The sequence below is a fragment of the Dipodomys merriami genome, unplaced genomic scaffold (assembly GCF_024711535.1).
Source record: "Dipodomys merriami isolate MVZ:Mamm:240054 unplaced genomic scaffold, mDipMer1.0.p SCAF_365, whole genome shotgun sequence".
Taxonomy (NCBI): domain Eukaryota; kingdom Metazoa; phylum Chordata; class Mammalia; order Rodentia; family Heteromyidae; genus Dipodomys; species Dipodomys merriami.
Window position 1 is genome coordinate 712484 of NW_027205215.1, and position 21728 is coordinate 734211.

The 21728-nt window shown below is 42.3% G+C and overlaps 1 protein-coding gene across 2 annotated transcripts in view; it reads right to left on the bottom strand.

Moving 5' to 3' along the window:
- The window catches only part of LOC138804454 (UDP-N-acetylglucosamine transporter), a 39312-nt gene extending 18600 nt beyond the window's left edge, over positions 1-20712 (bottom strand). The window contains exons 1-3 of one of the 2 annotated variants that reach the window (XM_069988719.1): positions 20423-20712; positions 2324-2528; positions 70-224 (exon numbers count right to left, since the gene is read on the bottom strand). In XM_069988719.1, coding sequence (XP_069844820.1) covers positions 70-224; positions 2324-2510 — 342 coding nt within the window. In that variant the 5' untranslated portion in view covers positions 2511-2528; positions 20423-20712. Of the gene's footprint in view, positions 1-69; positions 225-2323; positions 2529-18711; positions 19064-20422 lie in introns of those variants that run through there. The other variant, XM_069988718.1, reaches the window with a different exon arrangement.
- Positions 20713-21728: the final 1016 nt, after the last annotated feature.

Genomic DNA, 21728 nt, shown 5'->3' on the forward strand with positions numbered 1-21728 from the left:
AACACCAATATTTTTAATATGTGTTTGTTTCTCTTCCTGAAGGGACTGTGAGAAATGTATATCAAGTACCTGATAAGTAGCTGCATCTAGATTTGACAGTGCCACATACAGCAAATTATTCTGGAGAGTATATATCCCTGATGGAATAGCAAGTTTAAGTGTTTCCATAGGTTTATTAAGAATTTCATCATGCAGAACTCGATTCAGTGCTCTCAGACTACATTCTAGAATAAACAAGTGAAAGGGAAAATTGAGTAACTGAGTAAGCTGTAAATCCTTTCTATATAGGCCTCTGATTTTTCATCTACAAAAACTGGAAACTGTGCTATATGGCAAGATAACTTTATGTCCCAAATATGCTTTCCACTAAAACATTACAATATAGTATATGAAGATGAGCATAATCCTCCTATTCCTTTTTTCCGATATGTAACCAAATTGACTATATAAATATGTACATACACACATTTATAACCGAAAGTTCAAAGTATTAATTTGCCACCAGTTTTTCACAAAACCAAGAGTGTGAGAGCTAGGGAGTGTGGCTCAAGGGTCTCCATGGTTCAACTGAGAGACTAGGGAGTGTGACTCAAGGGTCTCCATGGTCAAGCATTTGTAGAGCATGCCCGAAGGCCTGGGTTTAATCTCTAGCCACCACCAAAAACAAAGAGGGGTCGGGAGAACAAGTGCTGGAGAGAATGTGGAAGAAATGGACACTTTGTGGCTGCAAGTAGAAATATAAAATGATGTACCTACTATGGAAAATAGTTTGATTGCTCCTTAAAAGGTGAACATAGAATTACTGGTTACCAAGTAATTCTACTTATAAATATACACGCAAAAGAAGTAAAAACCAAGATTCAAACAGATCAGTGTTTAGCTATTGTAGCACTATTCATTGTTCACTGTAGCATTATTCACAATAACCAAAAGGTGGAGACAATCTAAAAAAAATGTAGGACATTTATACTATGAAATATTACTCATAAAAGGAAATAAAGTGTTGATACATGCTATAACATGGATAAACCTTGAAAATAAGTGAATAAGCCAGACATAAAAGGAGAAACATGATATGAATCAACTTATAGAAAATATCTAGAACAGGGGCTGGGAAGGTGGCTCAGTGTTAGAGTGCTTGCCTTGCATGCATGAGGCCCTGGGTTCGATTCCTCAGCACCAAATAAGCAAAAAGAAAAAAGCCAGAAGTGGCGCTGTGGCTCAAGTGGTAGACTGCTAGCCTTGAGCTGAAGAGCTGAGGGACAGTGCCCAGACCCAGAGTTCAGGCCCCATGACCGGACCCAAAAAAAACAAAACAAAAACAAAAACAAAACCCAGAAAGTATCTAGAACAGGCAAATCAGGAGTAAATTAAGGGTGACTAGAGGCTGGAGGTAAGGGAAAAATAGATAATTACTGTTTAATCATTAAACAATTTGTTGGTTAGATGAAAAAGTTTTAGACATAGTGGTGATGGCTACCCAATTCTCTGAATGTAAGCAAAGTCAATGAGATGTAGATTAATCATTAAAATGGCAAATTTTAGGTTGTACTATGTATGTACATATGTATGTACACGTGCATATGTGTATGTATGTGTATATATATTTATGTGTGTATGTATGTATGACTACAACTTTAAGAAAAAAATTAAAGACAGCATAGTGGAATATGCCCCTGAGGAAGAACCAAGTTCTGCGCCAGCATAGGCTACATAAGAAGGCCTAATTTTTTTTAATGGTCTACTCTAAAGTTCACCCAAATACATGCCAAAGGCCCTGGATTAAATCCTCAGCACCACCCAAAACAAAACAGGATGAGCTGAGAATAGGGCTGTATCTCCATGCTTGAGCTCAGAGTCCAATCTCTAGGCATGTACCTCAATGGTACAGCATGTACTTAATGTGCTTGAAGCTCAGAGTCCAGTCTCTACACCAAACCACAAGAACAAATTCATGAATTAACAAATCAATGTGCATTGTAAAAAAATGGTTTTCAAATGAGTCACTGCTGCACTAATCCAGTAGCAAATAAAAAGTCTTTAGTAAAAAATTATTATGGGCCCCTTAAAGTTCTAATAAGCACGGATTTATAGAACCTACTCTTATTCTCAAATACTACACTATAAATCATGATAAAAGACTAGAATAAAATAGCTTTAATGGTAGACTTAACTGTCTTAAAATGTTTTAAATATTGAAATGTTCTTAAGAGTAGGGCAATTAAATAATGTAAGGATTCAAAGTTTTATTTTGATATATTTGTATACATGTAAAGTAAATAAATGGCACAAATTAGAAACCAGAAAACTCCTAGATACCTACTACTGTCTTTGTAGACTAAAAAGATGCAGGCCATTATCTTCAAAAGTTCAGCAACAACCACTGCTGTAGAAGATAGATAACGAGGTCCTTCCTCTTTCAAAGTCCTAGAATAACGCATGGTTAGAACCAAACTGGTAGTCTGAAAGACCAAAATTCCCAACGAGAGATATTTCAGGTTGGCAGACATTGTTTTATCTTCATTTGCCTGAAAAACAAAATAAACAAGGCGAATAAAATTATAAACTTCAGAAAACTAATATCCAATAAGAAATACCTGGCTCCAAACAGATAAGCATCTTCTTCTTCCTTCTGATTATAACCAAAATCCATGGACCACAGACAAAAAGCAAAACTGCCAGAAGACTCTGAAAGATGAAGAAAACTAGGCAAACTAGCTGGAGACCTTGGGTCTCAGAGATGACCATCAATGCTTTGATTTTTTTTTTTTTTGCCACCTATATAGCACTCAAGGTACTACAGTAAAAACTTGGACTTGCCAACAAGTGTAGAACAATACTAGCTCCACTTTCTCTAAAAAGGGGTAAAAACAGCAGTCCTAGAGAATGGGACCATCTGTGGGACAGTGCCTTGTTTAGCAAGGAGCAGTGTGGTGACTGGACTGATGCCACCAGAGTCGGCAGCCAGAGGAACTGTGGAATGGTCCTGTTGACTATTCCTGTCATGTACAGGGTAAGTATCAGCAAAGAGACAGTAACCCTTCCTCCTCCCCAGTGGCTGCCTATTAACAAAGGAGATTTAAGCAGGAACTAAGCCTCATAATGCTCAAAGTGACCAGGATATAGTCTAAAGTGAGAAACACACACACACACACACACACACACACACACACACACACACACACACACACACACACACACACACACACACACACACACACACACACACACACACACACACACACACACACACACACACACACACACACACACACACACACACACAGAAAAAGACAAAAAAAATCTCAACTTGGATGTGTAATAGCAACCAACAGGTAATGCAAAGATGACCCAGATGTTGGAATTACTATCAGAGAATAGCTATCAGAGAAGCTATCATAAAAATTTAGCCATAAGCAGTTATAAACACTCTTGGAAATCACTGAGTCACAATGAAAAATAGCATAACTTCTTTTGTATCCTTTACCCAATTTCCTCCAATGACAATAGTTGCAAAGTCCTTGTTTTCCCTAAAATAATTTTTAATATTAGGTCGAGACTCACTTTGCCTTTTATGTATTTGTTTTAGTGGTGCAGGGACTCAAAGTCAGGACTCATGCACACTATGCTTCCAATTTACCATTGAGCTATATTTCTAATCCCAAAGAAATCAAATCAGCTGAAAAGTAAAAGGATTAGGCCAATGCAGTGGTAAGGAACTGCAGCCCCAGCTATCAGGGAAGTAGAGGCAGAGGAGAGATTAAGTCTAGGAGTTTGAGATGAGCCTGATCCACATAGTGAGATCTAGTTTAGGGAGGGAAGGTATAATACAATGAAAAAAATAATAACTGGAAACATTTGGAGGGACCATATTAACATAATCAGAATAGATCACACAAAAACTATTTCTAGTATCAATGGAAACTATTTCATAATGATGAAAGAGTTAATACTTCAGAAAGCTATAGCCATTATAAATGTGTATCTGGCTCATTAATACAGCTTTAAAACATAAAATTAACTATGAGAAAAAACAGACAAATCATCATAGCTAAAGTTTCCTTTAATTTAATTTTATTTTAATGGTCATAACTAAAGATTTTTAACCGCTGGGCACTGGTGGCTCACACCTGTAACCCTAGCTCTGAGGAGACTGAGATCTGAGGACTGTGGTTCAAAGCCAGCCCAGGCAGAAAAGTCTTCAGGAGACTCTCATCTCCAATTAACTATTCAAAAATGGAAGGGAGAAAAATAAGGGAGGGGGTAACAAGTTCGACAAGAAATGTACTCACTACCTTATGTAACTGTAACCCCTCTGTATATCACCTTGACAATAAAATTAAAATTAAAAAAAAAGGGGGCCAGGCACCAGTGGCTCACACCTGTAATCCTAGCTACTCAGGAGGCTGAGATCTGCGAATTGAGGTTCAAAGCCAGCCTGGGCAGGAACATCTGTGAGACTCATCTCCAATAAACCACTAGAAAACCGGAAGCGGCACTGTGGCTCAAGCAGTAGAGCGCTTGCCTTTAGCTGAAGAGTGCAGGGACAGCGCCCAAGCCCAGAGTTCAAGCCCCACAACTGACCAAAAAAAAAAAGTGGGGGTGGGGGAGTGGCACTGTGGCTCAAAATGATCGAGTGTTAGCCTTGAGCAAATGAGTTCAGGAGTAGCACCCAGGCCCTGAGTTCAAGCCCCATGACCAACAACAACAAAGATTATTAACCTAACTTTCTCAATAAATAGAATTCATAAAGCCCCAAAGAAAATCAGTAAGGATTTGATGCTATCAAACTGTGGCAAACATGGAGATATTCCACCCAGATTCTCCCTCAAGGAAAATTTTAAGCATAGGATATAGTCAGCCAATGGTTTTCCCATCCAACATCACATGTATCCTTGACCTCCAGTTGCTCGAAAGCCTAAATTTAATCACAAACCAAGTCTCTGGACCCTTTGTGTGGTAGAAACTAGAAAGTTCATTTTATTTTTTGGTGTTGTCTTTTGCCGTGTGTTTGTATCTGACAAGATATGTTGTCCAGGTTGGTCTCAAACTCATGAGCTCAAGTGGTCCTCCCTGACACAAGCTGATTTCTAAAATCTGTATGTAAATACAAAAGACTTAACAATCAAAACAATTCTGGGGGGCTTGGGAAGGTGGCTCAGTGGTAGAGCACTTGCCTTGCATGCATGAGGCCCTGGGTTCAATTCCTCAGCACCACATAAGCAAAAAGAAAAAAGCTGGAAGTGGCGCTGTGGCTCAAGTGGTAAAGCGCTAGCCTTGAGCTGAAGAGCTGAGGGACAGGCCCAGAACCGGACCCCCCAAAAAAAAAATTCTGAAAATGAAGAACAGCTGAAAGAGTCAAACTACTGGACCTTCCAGATTTACTTAAATCTATGAAGACTGATGTTATTATAAGGACACAAGGACATCAGTACCTTATAATAGGTTGCTTACAAACAAAACAAATTGTTATTTCTCAGTTAATTAAAGCTGAAATTTCAAGGTCACAGTGAAAGCATGATCAGGTTCTAGTGAGGTCTTACTTCTAGGTTTGCAGATTGCTATTTTCTCATGGTATTCTCATGTGACAGTGTACAGAGTTTTCTGGGGTTTGTTTTTATAAAGGCATTAATCCCATTCAGGAGAGCTCTACTCATATGATCAAAGTACTTACCAAACACCATTATCTTCCTAGTATCATCACGTCGAAAGTCAGGATGTCAACATGTGAATGTGGGAGAAAGGGCACACTCAGTGCACACTCTGTATGTGTGTGGCCACATGGTCTTGCTATGTAGCCCAGGGTGGCCTCAAACTCTAAATTTTCCTGCATTAGCCTCCTAGATACTGAGACCTCAGGGTTAAAGCACTGTCAGCTAGTTTTGACAAAGGTAGTGAAGGAAAAAGACCATCTGTGACAAATAGCTCCAAAACAATGTGTTATCAGTATTTTTAATAAACATTTACCTTAACAGCCTCACACCAAATTTTAACCAGAAATGGATCAAACACCTATCATAGTTAGCATACACAAGCCACTCTCTGAGTGTGATAATGTGGCACCATAAAAAAGTAGTAGTAGTGCCAGGCATCAGTGGCTCACACCTGTAATCCTAGCTACTCCTGAGGCTGAGATCTGAGAATTGGGATTTGAAGCCAGCCAGGGCAGAAGAGTCCCTGTGAGATTCTTACCTCCAATTAACCACTTGAAAACCAGAAGTGGCATTGTAGTTCAAAGTGCTAAAGTGAGCACTAGCCTTGAGCAAAAGAGCTTAGGGACAAAGCCCAGGCCCTGAGATCAAGCCCTAAGACCAACAGAAAAAAAATAGTAGTAATAATAATAAATTATCATAGGCCTAAAGATGTTGTTCAGAGACAGAGTGTTTGCCTAGCATGTACCAGGCCAAGGTTCAATCCCAGCACTATGAACACAGGAAAAAAACTAACATAAAAGCTAAAACCATAAATATTCAGTAAGAAAGCACAGGAGAAAATCATATTCATGTATAAAAAAGGAAAGATTTCTTAAGCAGAACACAACATGAACCAAAAATGCAGAAACGATGTATAAACTACATGTCAAAAAAAATGTAATGCTCTTCGAAAGATACTAGAAAAATAAAAGGCAAGCCACTTCATGAGAATACTCTCAGCACTCATACACGACTATGAACGTGTATATATACACATAGAGTTATGTACTTCTCATAACACTACAAATAGAAAACACAATTTAAAGATAGGCAAAAGGTATTTCACCAATACATACAAATGAGTGGCTAATAATCACACACACACACAAAGTTTAACATCATAGCCATTAGAGGAAAAAAAAAAACAATGAGATACATGTACTAGAATGGCTAGCTTCGTTTTTGAGACAGACTCTTACTATGTTGCTAAGGCTAGCTTCAACCAACTATCCTGCCTCAACCTCCAACTAGCTAGTATTACAGGTAGGTGGTAGCACTTCCAGCTCTCAACTGGCAAACTTTAAAAAGTTAGTGCTGGTGGTTCACGCCTGTCAGGAGACTGAGATCTGAAGTTAATGGTTTGAAAAGCCAGGTAGCACAGAAAAGTTCATAAGACTCATCTCTCCAATAAGCTACTCAGAAACAGCCATAAGTGGCACTGTGGCTCAAGTGGTAGAGTTCAGCTCCAGAGCTGGCCAAAAAAAAAAAGACTTATGACAGTTCTCCCTTCCCTCCTACTATTTTAGTAGTAAATAATATATTTAATAATCATTAGGGTGAGTATTATTATTACAGAGAAAACAATTCTTGAAGGCAAAAGTGTACCTTATAAAATCTGATAATTCCTACCCTAACAGAATATGCCCCAAACACGAAACAATGCCACACTGGGACTGTATGGATAATTGTTTAATGGTAAAATACACAGTTCTACCCCTAAATATATAAAAATATATACAGTTAATAGAAAAATTACTTCAGATAGGTGACTTGACTTTCAGAGACAATTACACAGAGGAACAAGCTCATAAGAAGACATGGGCTTTATCAAGCATCTGCCTCACTGCTGTAAGCCTGCAGTCATAAAAGAATCCTGAAGGTGGAGGTTTCCAAAGTGACCTTACATTAGCTCTTCATTTTAAAAATAAAGAATAAAGAAAACGGGCGCTGGGAAGGTGGCTCAATGGTAGAGTGCTTGCCTTGCATGCATGAGGCCCTGGGTTCGATTCCTCAGCACCACATTAGCAAAAAGAAAAAAAGCCGGAAGTGGCGCTGTGACTCAAGTGGTAGAGCGCTAGCCTTGAGCTGAAGAGCTGAGGGACAGCGCCCAGGCCCAGAGTTCAGGCCCCATGATCGGACAAAAAAAAAAAAACCATAAAATAAAACAGTGAGTTGGATGATTCATTCTTGAATAAATCAAGCAACTAGAAATACAAGACTATAAAGTTAAATATCAGCTTGGCTGGCTCATACTACATGCTACTGTAAAACTCAAGGACATCCTGGTCCCTTATCTCTATATGGAAAGTAAGTAAGTTGCCAGCACATTTGGCATAGGCACATGAATCTCCTGGAAAATGTCAAACTGTAATTTCAGTTCAGTTCAAGAAGTCTTCTATTTATCTTATGCTATTAAGTTCATAATATACCTGTTTAAATAGCAATCTTCTCATTCTTTGCAAGTGAAAATGTAAAGGTCAGTTGCTAAACAAAGATGTTTGTTTTTCCCTTTCCAAACATGCATGAGACATCAACATACACATTTTAAATAATACTTTTCTTATTAATGCTTTTTAATTATTAAGTAGTTATTAATGTTTTTAGTTTCCAATACTGTATGTTTAACAAGTTGGAAAAAAGAAAAATGATCATTTATATCAGATTACTTACAAAGAATTATAATTTAATATATTATGCTGCCAAAGGACAGAAAAGCTCAATGAAATTAAAGTATCGGAATTTATATCAAATACATAGCTTTTTTAGAACATATATTCATAGAATAAGTTACTTAACATAAATCATTAAATAGAAGTTAGAACAAAGATTACGTTACATTTCTATAATGTATAAAGTTTAGTTGTTTCTTTATTAGACTGTCAAGTATTTTCCCATCATACCTTACAAGAAACTCTAAACAATTTCAGGTTTAAGATTTAATTCCAAAACAATCTCATGTTTACTTAATTTTACACTGAGTGCCAGTGGTTCATCTCTAGCTACTCAAGAAGTTGAAAGCTGAGGATGGAGGTTCTCGAAGCCAGCTGGAGTAAACAAATCTGTGAGACTGTTATCTCTAATTAACCAGCAAAAAGCCAGAAGTGGAGGTATGGCTCAAGTGGTAGAATGCCAGTCTTGAGCTGAAAAAGCTAAGGGAGAGTGCAAGCTTCAATAACTGCGCACGCACACGCACGCACGCATGCGCGCACACACACACAAACTCACACAATTTAATTTCAAACCAGTGAGGTTTATGCCTGTCATCCTAGCACTCAGGAGGATGAGACAGAAAGACTGCAAGCTGGGGCCTTCCTGGGGTACATAGTGAGACCCTATTTAAAAAATTAATTTGTCCTTTCTATGCTGTATTTCTCTTACCACATAACTTTTATCCTTTCAGATGTTGCTAATCCTTTAGTTTCAGGACTATTCTTGGTTTCACAAAAACTTCCTATAAGTACTGAGCACCAGTGGCTCCAGCCTGTAATCCTTACTGCTCAGAAGGCAGAGGGAGGATCATCCTGGGGGCAATTGGGTATGCCTGTCATCCCAGCTGTGCAAGAGGATGAAATCAAGAGGACCACAATCTCTAACCGTGGGGGAGGGCGACCCTAACTGGACCCCTGGCTTATACCAGTAATCCCAATTACTCATGAATTAGAGCAAGAAGGTCCAGGAAGTTCAAGGCAAGCCCAAGGAATAAGCTTTTTTTTTTTTTAATTTTATTTTATTTGTGAACATACTGTACAGAGGAGTTACAATTACGTGGGCATTTCTTACCAAGCATTGCAGCCTCCTCCTTTGTTTACCCGTCACATACCTTCCCAGCCTCCCCCCTCCCCCCCAATCCCAATCCTTCTCCTTCCCCCCATTTTCCCCCCCTCCAGGAATAAGCTTTTTTGAGATCCTATCTCAACCAGTAGTTGGGTGAGGTGGCACATCCCTCTCATTTCTGCTACTGTAGGAAATGGAAATATGAACACTGTCATCAAGACCAGGCTGGGCAAAAAAGTGTAATCCTATCTCAAAATACCTATAGCTAAAAGGGCTGGAGGTGTATATGGCTCACGGAGTAGAGTGCTTGACTACCAAGTATGAGACCCTAAGTGTGAACTCCAATGCTGTCAAAAAAAAAGGTGGGGAAAGAAGTTCATGATAGTTCATCTCAATAGGAAAAACTATGTGTGCTGAGGCACATCTGTCATCCCAGCTATGGTAGGAAATGTAAACAGGAGGATAGTCTTTAGCCCACTTATTTATTGGGCAGTTGTTTCTTTGAGGATTTGTTGTTGGGGGATTTAATTTTTTGAGTTCCAGGTATATTTTAGATATGAGACCCTTGTCCGTTGTATGGCTAGTGAAGATCTTCTCCCAATCCGTGGGCTTTCTATTGATCTTGCTAGCTATGTCCTTTGCCATGCAGAAGCTCTGCAACTTTATGCAATCCCATTTGTCCAACCTTTCTTTGATTTGTTGTGTTTCTGGGTCTCTATTAAGAAAATTTCAGCCTGTGCCAAGGAGACCTAGGGTTTCTCCTATTCCACCTATTGCAACAATGAGATCTACAAGTCATTATGTGGAAAAACGAACTTTACAATTTTGGGGGTGGGGGTGGGGAAGGAATGGGAAGGGGAAACAAAGGAGGAGGCAACAATGCTTGATAATAAATATACTAATTATCTTGCCCATGTAATTATAACCCCTCTATACGGTATTTTCACACAAAAAAAAAAAGTCTCCAGTCATGAAAATCAAAATATTTAGTCAATGTTTGAAACTGTAATAAAGTCAGGCATAATAACCTGCATCTATAATCCTTCCATTCAGGAAGCTGAGGCAAGAAGATCCTGAGTTCAAAGCCTCTTTGGACTATATAGCAAGAGCTATTTAAAAAAACAAAACAGCCAGGCACCAGAGGCTCACACCTGTAATCCTAGCTACTCAGGAGGCTGAGATCTGAAAATCACGGTTCAAAGCCAGCCTGGGCAGCAAAGTCTGTGAGACTCCTTATCTCCAATTAACCACCAATTGGAAGTGGTGCTGTAGCTCAAGTGATAGAGCACTCGCCTTACACTGAAGAGCTCCGGGACAGTGCCCAGGCCCAGAGTTCAAGACCCACAACCAAAAAAAAAAAAAAAAGCCCTGTAATAAAACACACATTTTAAGAGCTACTAAGATATACTAAAATAATTTTTATTCTATTGTAAAAATAAAAGACTAAATTTCTATTATTATAATTGAATGAGCTTTCATTTTTATTTCACTAAACATTAATTCTAAAATATACTCCCTTAGTACAAATAGTCTGCTAGATAACAAAGTATGTTAGAAACACAAGTTTAGGCATACATCATGGTTGCACATCTGTAATCCCAGCACTTGGGAGGCTCAATTAGGAAGACTTTGAGTGTGAGGCCAGCTTGAACTACACAGTGAGTTAAACGCTAGTCTGAGCTATGTAGCAAAATAATTTTTTAAAAAAACTAAAAATAAAAACACAAGTTGTGTTATACAAATATAAGTTTATACTATATAGCAGTCAGAAACAACTATGGTATAAAATATAAAGCTCTAAAGGTTTTTCCAAGTAAATGAACAGAGAAAGTAAATACATATAGAAATGCTAAGCTCAGATTTATTTTTATCCATTATCTCACAGCCTGCCAAAACGATAAAAACTAGGACTTACAGCTGTAAACTATTTATCTAAAATTAGTGGAAATTTTTTTTCTGGTCCTGAACTTTTTTCTAGCACTCTACCACTTGATCCACAGTTCATATCTGGCTTTTGTTGCTGTTAATTAGAGTCTCATAGACTTTCCTGCAAGGGCTGGCTTTGAACCGTGATCCTCAGATCTCAACCCCCTGAAGAGCTCAAATTACAGGTATGAGCCACCAGCACCCAGCTATATCTTCTTCTCTAACAATCTCAGAAGGAAACATGGTATTTTAAAAAAGGCAGTAATCTGTTCTTAAAACACAAATTAATCTTGTGGAAATTCAAAAATATTCTTTTGATAGAAGTGAAAGAAATAAAGAGAAAGTAATTCATACTATTGTTATAAAAAATTTGTTCTATAACAGAAATAATAGCTTCTAATAATAATAATATAATAGCTTCTACTCCCAAGTGGGGTGTATGTGTGTATGCATGTATGTATGTGTGTTCACATGAGAGCCCGTATGCGCGCGTATGTCAAGTACTGGGCTTGAACTAAGGGCCTCACCCACTTTCTTGGCTTTTTTACTCAAAGCTAGCACTCTACCATTTGAGCCACAACTCCAATTTTGGGCTTTTCACTGATTAAAGATGAGTCTCTTGGATTTTTTTTGCTTAGGCCGGCTTCAAACCTTGATTCTCAAATCTCAACCTCCTCAATAGCTAGGATAACAGGCCTGAGCCACAGTGCTCAGCCTTAAGTGCCTAAAAAAAGCAAAACTCTTGCTCACTGAGACTTTTTCTTTTGGTGTGTTTCTGCAGTGTTGGAAAGCAAACCCAGAATCTTGCACATACTGCACCACATCTCTAGTCCACTAAGTGACCACTCTATTGCCCCTAATATCCCATTACAATCTAAGTTAAACAGCTCTGCATTGTTTCTTCTATCCTCTCTGTCCAATTATATAAAAGACAATATGACCTATAGGTAAGCTGCAGTGTTGCCAATTTTTAACATGTTCTTTCACAGACTGCAGAATTTCCCTTACTACATTCATGTAAAATCAATGGTGTTCAAATATATTTTCAACAATATAAACATAAAACCTGTATACATTCTAAGTTTTAGACTTAAAAAAAATTGTTCAGGGGGCTGGGAAGGTGGTTCAGTGGTAGAGTGCTTGCCTTGCATGCATGAGGCCCTGGGTTCGATTCCTCAGCACCACATAAGCAAAAAGAAAAAAAAAAGCCAGAAGTGGCACTGTGGCTCAAGTGGTAGAGCGCTAGCCTTGAGCTGAAGAGCTGAGGGACAGCACCAGGCCCAGAGTTTGGGCCCCATGACCAGACCCAAAAAAACAAAAAAATTGTTCAGTATTATTGTACCCAACATAAAGTCAGTGATTTGGAAAACAGAATGATCTACTGGGTATATCACTAAGATCTCTTTTTAATACAAGTTTCCAAGTAAGGAAGTGCTCCTTCCCACCCTCCAATCTGTTACTCTGCTCTGCCATTTTCTGCTGTGGAAATTTATCATTGCTAAAGGCAGGATTTAATGGTACTCTACAAAATATTGGACACTAATGTAAAAAGCCTGGAAAGCGGAGGGGAGAGGAGGGGAGGCAGGGAAGCAGGGAACAGGATGCTGAGTGTGGTAGTACACACTTGTAATACCAGAGATCAAGAAGATCAGTTTCACTCCAGCCAAGCAAAAAGTTAGCAAGACTCCACTGCCCTCAATAACAAAAAAGCAGAAAATGGTGATATACATCTGCAATCCCAGCAATTCAAGAGGCATGAATACGGTCTGAGGTCAGCCCAGGGATAGGGGGTGAGGATTTGGAGGGGGAGTTAAAATCATACCAGGAAAAAAATAAATAAAACTAAGGCCAAAGGAACTGTTGGCATGACTCAAGTGTTAAGAGTGGTTGTTGAGGGGCTGGGAAGGTGGCTCAGTGGTAGAGCGCTTGCCTTGCATGCCTGAGGCCCTGGGTTTGATTCCTCAGTACCACATAAGCAAAAAGAAAAAAAAAAGCCGGAAGTGGCGCTGTGGCTCAAGTGGTAGAGCGCTAGCCTTGAGCTGAAGAGCTGAGGGACAGAGCCCAGGCCCAGAGTTCAGGCCTCACGACCAGACCCTCCCCCCCCAAAAAAAAAGAGTGGTTGTTGAACAAGGAGGAGACTATAAGTCCCTAAGTTCATCTCCAATATCATAAAAAAATAAAAATTTAAAAAGGGCACTGGTGGTTCGCACCTGTAATTCCCAGCTATTTAGGAGACTGAAATCTGAGGATTGCAGTACAAAGCCAGCCTGGCCAGGAAAGTCCATGAGATTCTTGTCTCCAATTAACCACCATAAAACTCAAGGTGGTGCTGTGACTCAAGTAGTAAAGCACTCACCTTGAGCTGAAGAGCTGAAGGACAGCGCCCAGGTCCATGACCAACAAACAAACAAACAAACAAAAAATTAAGCCATGTAGGGCCCACAGAAATTAGATTAGGAAAGGCTAAGGCCAAGGGGAGGGGGAATAAAAATAAATAGACTAGACAACACACAACTCTCCAGAAAGCAATCAGCCTAGGATAAACCTGAAAGGTAATGGGCATTGAGATGTTTTTTCCTGTCATTCAAAAATGGTAAAAGTTTTAGAAAAATGTGCTCACCAATGAAAATACTGAACTGAAACTTAATAGAACATATAAAATAGGTTGGAGCTATGGTATCACTAAAAGGCTTTTAAAACTTTTTCTAATCCTAGCTGATTGCATTTGGGAAATTATCAGAAGATGGTCATACTCACCTGAGCACTAGATTCTGGTGCTGGAATTAAAAATGCCGGGTAGGTTAGTTATTTCCTTTTTTGCTTGTTTTTTTTCTTTTCTTTTCTTTTTTTCAGCAGTGCTGGCTCATGCCAGACAGGCAACTCTCTACTGAGCTACACTTCTAAATACTTAAACCACCACTCTTTCTTAACATAAACTTGCAGTCCTTCCCTCCCAAGAAAACTTATAGTGTCAGAAGTTTATATGTACTAAGTTCTTATGGGCTTAAATCACACAGAATATGGATTGCATTAATTATGCTTGTTCCTCAATATTTACCATTCCAAATCCCATGTCACTCTACCTAACTGATAGAGACAGGCTTCTGACTCTGTCAAATCTATTCTCCTTCAGCAGATGTCTTAGTAAAATTTCCCTAGTGAAACTTAACCAACTCCTTACTAAATACAGGATACAGCCCAACCCCTTCCATCTAGAATTACTATTCATAATCTGGTCTTAACCTAAACTTCCTGCCATAAATGATTACTTCTCTCAAACACATTCCTCCACCTATTTCTGAACAAATATCTGTCTTTTAAAGAAATCAAACTCTGGGGATGGAGTTACAGTTCGGTGGTAGAGCATTAGGCTAGCAAGTCAAAGGCCCTGGGTTTGATGCCCAGCAGTACCTGGAGGAGGAAAATCAAAAGCTTTCTCCTTCCAAGACTTCCAAGAAGACTGAACTCTTTTATTTCTCTCCCGTGACATTTTACACATACCTTTTTTTTTTTTTTTTTTGGGGGGGGGGGTCCGGTCGTGGGGCCTGAACTCTGGGCCTGGGCGCTGTCCCTCAGCTCTTCAGCTCAAGGCTAGTGCTCTACCACTTGAGCCACAGCGCCACTTCCGGCTTTTTTCTTTTTTCTTATGTGGTGCTGAGGAATCAAACCCAGGGCTTTGAGCATGCAAGGCAAGCGTTCTACCACTGAGCCACCTTCCCAGCCCTACACATATCTTTCTATACTAGCACTCACAAATCTTATCAAACGAATTTATTGACATATACACATTTCCTTCTTTTAGTCATCACTGTATTTGTCACCAGTTGCTATTATCAGTAACATTTTAGGAGTTTACTTTGTTAGACTAATAAAAGGGATTCACTCCACTGTACCCAAATCCTCACAAGAAAGAAATGATCCCTTCATGAAGTAAGACTCTCAATGTGGCAATAACCATACACAATTCTTTCTGCATAATACGTAAAAGATAGATATAAGCCAAAACTAGTTCTCATCAAATGTTTTCTAGTAACTCTAGCTCATAAAAGACGTTAAATTCAACAGCTGGTCTGGGAATGTGGCTTAGTGGTAGAGTGCTTGCCTAGCATGCATGAAGCCCTGGGTTTGAATCCTCACTACCATATAAACAGAAAAGGCCAGAAATGGCACTGTGGCTCAGGTGGTAGAGTGCTAGCCTTGAGCAAAAAGATGTTAAGGGACAGTGCCCAGGTCCTGAGCTCAAGTCCGAGGACTGGCCAAAAAAATAAAAATAAAATAAATGAATCAAAGAGCCTTGCGAAATCTACAACACGTCAGATACCTTGTTAGGTTTTTACATGAATTATCTCATTTAAATATAATTTGAAGAAGGAGGTATTTAAAGATTAGGAAACTAAGGTTCTCAAATATCAAACTAACAGCTTCCCCTGCATATGTCAGAGCTCAAATATGAACCAAGATTTCTATCAAATCACATGGTGTTGCAGTAAAGCCTGTTTTTAAAGCATGTCTATGCTCTGAGGTCAGTCATCATACAAATGAGTACACCTCTGGATACAGACTGAGTTCACACTTTGCACTCACCAGTTAATAACTAGAGTAAATTACTGAACCTTTTGTGTACCTCATTCTTTATCTACAAAACAGGAAAAAACAGTATGTACCTAATATGACAATTAGGAGGATTAAAGACATAAATCAGATACAGCAGTTATTAGTACAATGATTTATTCCAGTACTCATTCAATGCCTTTATAAGATCCACTCATATTTATATACTTATACTACTTACACTAGGAATGTTGTTTAAAATTGGCTTTATTGCACATATGCATTTAAAAAAAAAGCTTCTTTCCCAATTTTTACAGAGAAAACAACCCAGGTACAGGAACAATTTGTGGAATGAACTTGACCTTAGTATTTTATTTGATGTGACCAAAATTTTTCAGCTTGATCTTAACTGTTAATTTCTACTACACTATGTAACCTAGCAAAAATGCTTTTAAACCAAAATTTTATTATTAAATATACAGTAATCTATCTCAAACTGATGCTTTGATTTCATTTGAGATGGTATCTCTTCTATGAATAAGTCTGGGCAGGCAATCTGGTGGAAAAGTTGATTAGCACACCAGCTCCTAAAGTTATTTGATGTTTATATATAGCAAATACTCTCAAATATGTAATAAAACACATTTTAAAACAATGATTAAACTGTATTCCCTTCTGTTGTATGAGAAACAGAAAATCATCCTCTATTTTTCCCTCTTTATCTTATTATAAAACAAATCATCAATGAGAGAGAGATAAAGAGAGAGAGATATCAAAAATACATGACAAGGCCAAACATGATGGTGGTACGCGCCTGTAATCTTAGTTACTAGGGAAGAAAAGCTAGAATTCAAGGCTAGCTCAGGTAATGAGGCCTACCTCAAAAACAAAATACATTCAATATTCTTTTTCTTTTTGTCAGTTGTGGGGCCTGAACTCTGGGCCTATGCACTGTCCCTCAGCTCTTCAGCTCAGAGCTAGCACTCTACCACTTGAGCCACAGCGCCACTTCCAGCTTTTTTTGCTTATGTGGTGCTGAGGAATCAAACCCAGGATCTCATGCATGCAAGGCAAGCACTCTACCACTGAGCCACCTTCCCAGCCCTCAATATTCTTATCTATGGAATGCAATAATAATTATCCTACCTCAAAAACTTATTAGTAGGATCAAGTGAGGTATTAGAATATGAAAGGCACTTTCAAGTGTAAGATAATAATAATCTGAAATATAAACAATGAGTTACCCTATTCTTGTGTCAAATTCATTAAAAGCCTAATGTCATGATACTATAGTACTAAAAAAAATGTAAAAGGTACCATTACTTCTCTTAGCTTATATTCTAATAAAGATAATTAAGATTCTCAAATAGCCATAATTCAATGTAAGTTTAGCAAGTATTAGACAATTTCTAAAGCCTAGCACACAAAAGAATAAAATGTGGTGCTGTGGCTCTCAAGTGGTAGAGCACTAGCCTTGAACTAAAGAGCTGAAGAACTGAGGGACAGTGCCTAGACCCAGAGTTCAAGCCCCATTACCAACAAAGAAATAATAATTAAACAATAAATAAAATAAAATATTCACACCTAATAGACTTCAGAAAGCTTCATATAGATGGCTATAGATTAGGATATGTGGGATAAAGTTACTTTGAAAAAAGAAAGAAAGATATATCAGTTTAAGTCATGGAAACAAAATATGAAAAACTTTGAATTATCCTCTAATTTACACTTTACTCTAGAACTGATAATTTAGTAGTTAGGTGGCAGGGCGCTTAGCATGTACCAGACCCTAGATTCTATCTCTAGTACCACAAATCCTTTTTTAAAAAATTAATTTTAGAGCCAATAGAATACTTCTGAGAATAGAATGAGCAAAATGGCATAACATCTTTGTCTTTAAAAATCAATGACAGCCAGTCGCCAATGAAATCCTAGGTACTCAGGAGGCTGAGATCTGAGGATCAAGGTTCAAAGCCAGCCTGAGCAGGAAAGTCTGTGAGACTCTTATCTCCAATAAACTACTCAGAAAGCCGGAAGTGGTGCCATGGCTCAAGAGCTCAGGAACAGAGCCCAGGCCCAGAGTTCAAGCCCTTCGACCACCCCCCCCCCAAAAAAAAAAAAATAAATAAAATGACAGAGGGCTGGGAGTAAGTAAGGCTCTATAACAGAGCACTTCCCAGCAAAGGGGTACAAAAGTGGTAACAGAGTAGAGAGGTGACAGGCCAGAAGTAGCAATCCCCGTTTGGAAGACAAAAGAGCCTACTGAGTAGGTAGGGAATGAAAGAGAGAGGGGAGCAAGATAGGATTAGAAATGTACTGCAGAAGTCACCCCCTTAAAAGAAACAAGCCATGAAAGTGAACAGGACTACCAACCAAGAAACTATACCAAATAGCCTCTTTAACTTCCAAAGTCATATATTGTTAAAAACTTAACTCTGGTTCCATTTCAAAGATGGCAATTAATACACTACAATTACAAAAAAAAAAAGTCCAGGTTACTACTATAACAATATAATGTTAAGGTTACTACTATAACAATACGTTAAGGGATCTGCTAAATAATCAAGGCCCATTATTACATTTATCTTTAATTCGTCGGAACTAAAACCATTCTGAACTGAAGATGGTTTAGTCAGTTTAAATTTTAAAATGCTGATTAAAATCCTGTGTACACACACACACACACACACACACACACACACACACACACGTGCGCATGCTCCTATTTTCTCCTATTCTGATAGGAATGCCTTTCTACTGGCCTTACCCCCGGCAGCCTGTCCATCTCTTGCAGCCCCTTCATCTCCTGGAGCACAAGGTCCCGGTCCTGGGACATCAGCGCCCACCACGAAGTAGCACCGAGTGTGGGGGCCCAAGGGGCGCTCACCAAAGTTAGGGCCTGACTGCGAGCTTGGCCCACAGAGGCCCGGGGCTCGGCACACCTCCAGCCCCAGGCGCACACTGCCTCTGGCGCTCGACACACCCCTCTGCTAGGGACCTCTTCCTCCTCCGCCCGCACATTTCCACAGGGTGACAACGTGTCACTTCCTCCACCTAAGTAATACGTCAGGCAGGGGACGACTCCGTCCCGGCACACCGACTCTGCCTCTCCACACCAGCCCCCCTGCACACCGACTCAGTCCCCTGCACACCGACTCCGCCCCCTACACACCGACTCCGCCCCCTGCACACCGACTCCGCCCCCTGCACACCGACTCCGCCCCCTACACACCGACTCCGCCCCCTACACACCGACTCTGTCCCCTGCACACCAGCCCCCTGCACACCGACTCCGCCCCCTACACACTGACTCTGCCCCCTGCACACCGACTCTGTCCCCTGCACACCAGCCCCCTGCACACCGACTCTGTCCCCTGCACACCAGTCCCCTGCACACCGACTCGGCCCCTCCACGCCAGCCTCCTTGCACGCCAACTGTGTCCTCTGCACTCTGATTCTTGTTCCCTCTACACCGACTCCTCCCCTGCACACCGGCTCTGTCCTTCCACACCAGTCCCCTGCACACCAACTCTGTCACTGCACACCGACTCCGCCCCTGCACATCAGCCTGCTGAACACCGTCCCCGGCACACCAGTCCCCTACACACTGACTCCTCCCCTGCACACCAGCCCCCTGCACACCGGCTCCGTCCCTCCACACCGGCTCCGTCCCTCCACACCAGCCCCCTGCACGCGAACTGTCCCCTGCACACTGGCTCCCTCCCTGCACATCAGCCCCCTGCACACTGGCTCCCTCCCTGCACACCAGCCCCCTGCACACCGGCTCCGTCCCCTGCACACCAGTCCCCTACACACTGACTCCTCCCCTCCACACCAGCCCCCTGCACACAGACTCCGTTCCCTGCACACCAGCCCCCTGCACGCGAACTGTCCCCTGCACACTGGCTCCCTCCCTGCACATCAGCCCCCTGCACACTGGCTCCCTCCCTCCACACCAGCCCCCCTGCACACTGGCTCTGTCCCTCCACACCAGCCCCCTGCACGCGAACTCCGTCCCCTGCACACCAGTCCCCTACACACTGACTCCTCCCCTCCACACCAGCCCCCTGCACACCGGCTCCGTCCCCTGCACACCAGCCCCCTGCACACCGGCTCCGTCCCTCCACACCAGCCCCCTCCACACCGGCTCCGTCCCTCCACACCAGCCCCCTGCACGCGAACTGTCCCCTGCACACTGGCTCCCTCCCTGCACATCAGCCCCCTGCACACTGGCTCCCTCCCTGCACACCAGCCCCCTGCACGCGAACTCCGTCCCCTGCACACCAGCCCCCCGCACATCGGCTCTTCCCCTCCACATCAGCCTCCAGCACACTGACTCCGTTCCCCTCACACCAGCCCCCTGCACACCGGCTCCGTCCCCTGCACACCAGCCCCCCGCGCGCCGCCGCCTCCGGGCCCGCCCCGCCGCCGCCGGCCTCCCAGAGCCCACCGCGCCCGCCCCGAGCGCCCAGACTCACCGTCCCCGCGGCTCTGCCAGCTGCCCGGGCCGGGGGCCGCGGCTCGGCAGCAAGACCGGGCGCCCGGGGCTGCTGAGCCCGCCGGGTCCGCTGCGCCCGCCGAGCCGCTGCGCCGCCAGCTCCCGCCGCCACCTCAGTGCCGCCCTGGCGTTTCCGGGTTCCCGCGGTCCGCTCCACCACACGTTCCGGCTTCCGCCGGGGCCCCGGCAAACGCCGTTCCGGGCTGGACTCCGGCCGCCCCAGCTTCGCACTCGCCAGTTCCGGGCCTAAAGGCCGTACCCGGCGGCTCGGTCAGTGGCCCAGGGGCACAGATCCGGGGACCCCGGCCTCCTTCTAGACGCCCCCGGGGCACAGATCCGGGGACCCCGGCCTCCTTCTAGACGCCCCCGGGGCACAGATCCGGGGACCCCGGCCTCCTTCTAGACGCCCCCGGGGCACAGATCCGGGGATGGGGGAGATGGATCCGACCCCGTCCTAGTCGCCCCAGGGCACAGATCCGGGGGATTCTTCACCACGCCGGCCTCTCCAGACTGGCAGGCTGCAGGAAATGACCTGATGACGAGCGCTGGAGAAAGGGCAAAGTCCCTCAGGGCAAAGGACCCTGAGGGAGGGCAAGGAGGCGGATCCCGCTTTAAAAAAATGACTGTCAGTGACCTGAAAACAAACAAGATTAGCCACGAGTCGTGGGTCGAGTTGCAGACCAGTACAACTTGTTTGCTGGAAATGACCCTTCCCACCCTGACAGTCCTTCCAGCCCAGGAGACCCCCGCCAAGCCAGCAGTGGGCTGGGAGCGAGGAGGAGGGACCACCCCTGCGGTCTGTTAGGGGATGGACAGGCTGAAATGAATATCCGATTTGGTGATCAACTAAATAAGGCCAGGATTATGCCTTTCCTTTTTAACATGTTGATGTTAAGCTCATGCTCTCTCTCTCTCTCTCTCTCTCTCTCTCTCTCTCTCTCTCTCTCTCTCTCTCTCTCTCTCTCTCTCTCTCTCTCTCTCTCTCTCTCTCTCTCTCTCTCTCTCTCTCTCTCTCGTGTGTGGCAGTCCTAGGGCTTGAACTCAGGGCCTGGGTACTGTCCTTTAGCTTTTTTGCTGAAGGCTGGCTCGCTCTAATTCCTGGTCAGCTGATAGGGTTTCTGGACCCTTTAGTCTCATACCTAACGAATGTATTAATTCTTCGGTGGGCACAATTTTAAACAGACTTGGGAAGTGGTGGAAACTGTGGACAAGGTGGGACCCCGTTGGAGGAAGTGGGGGTCTCTAAAAACCTGCCTTTGAAGGGTACATCTCCCCTCCTCTGTCCT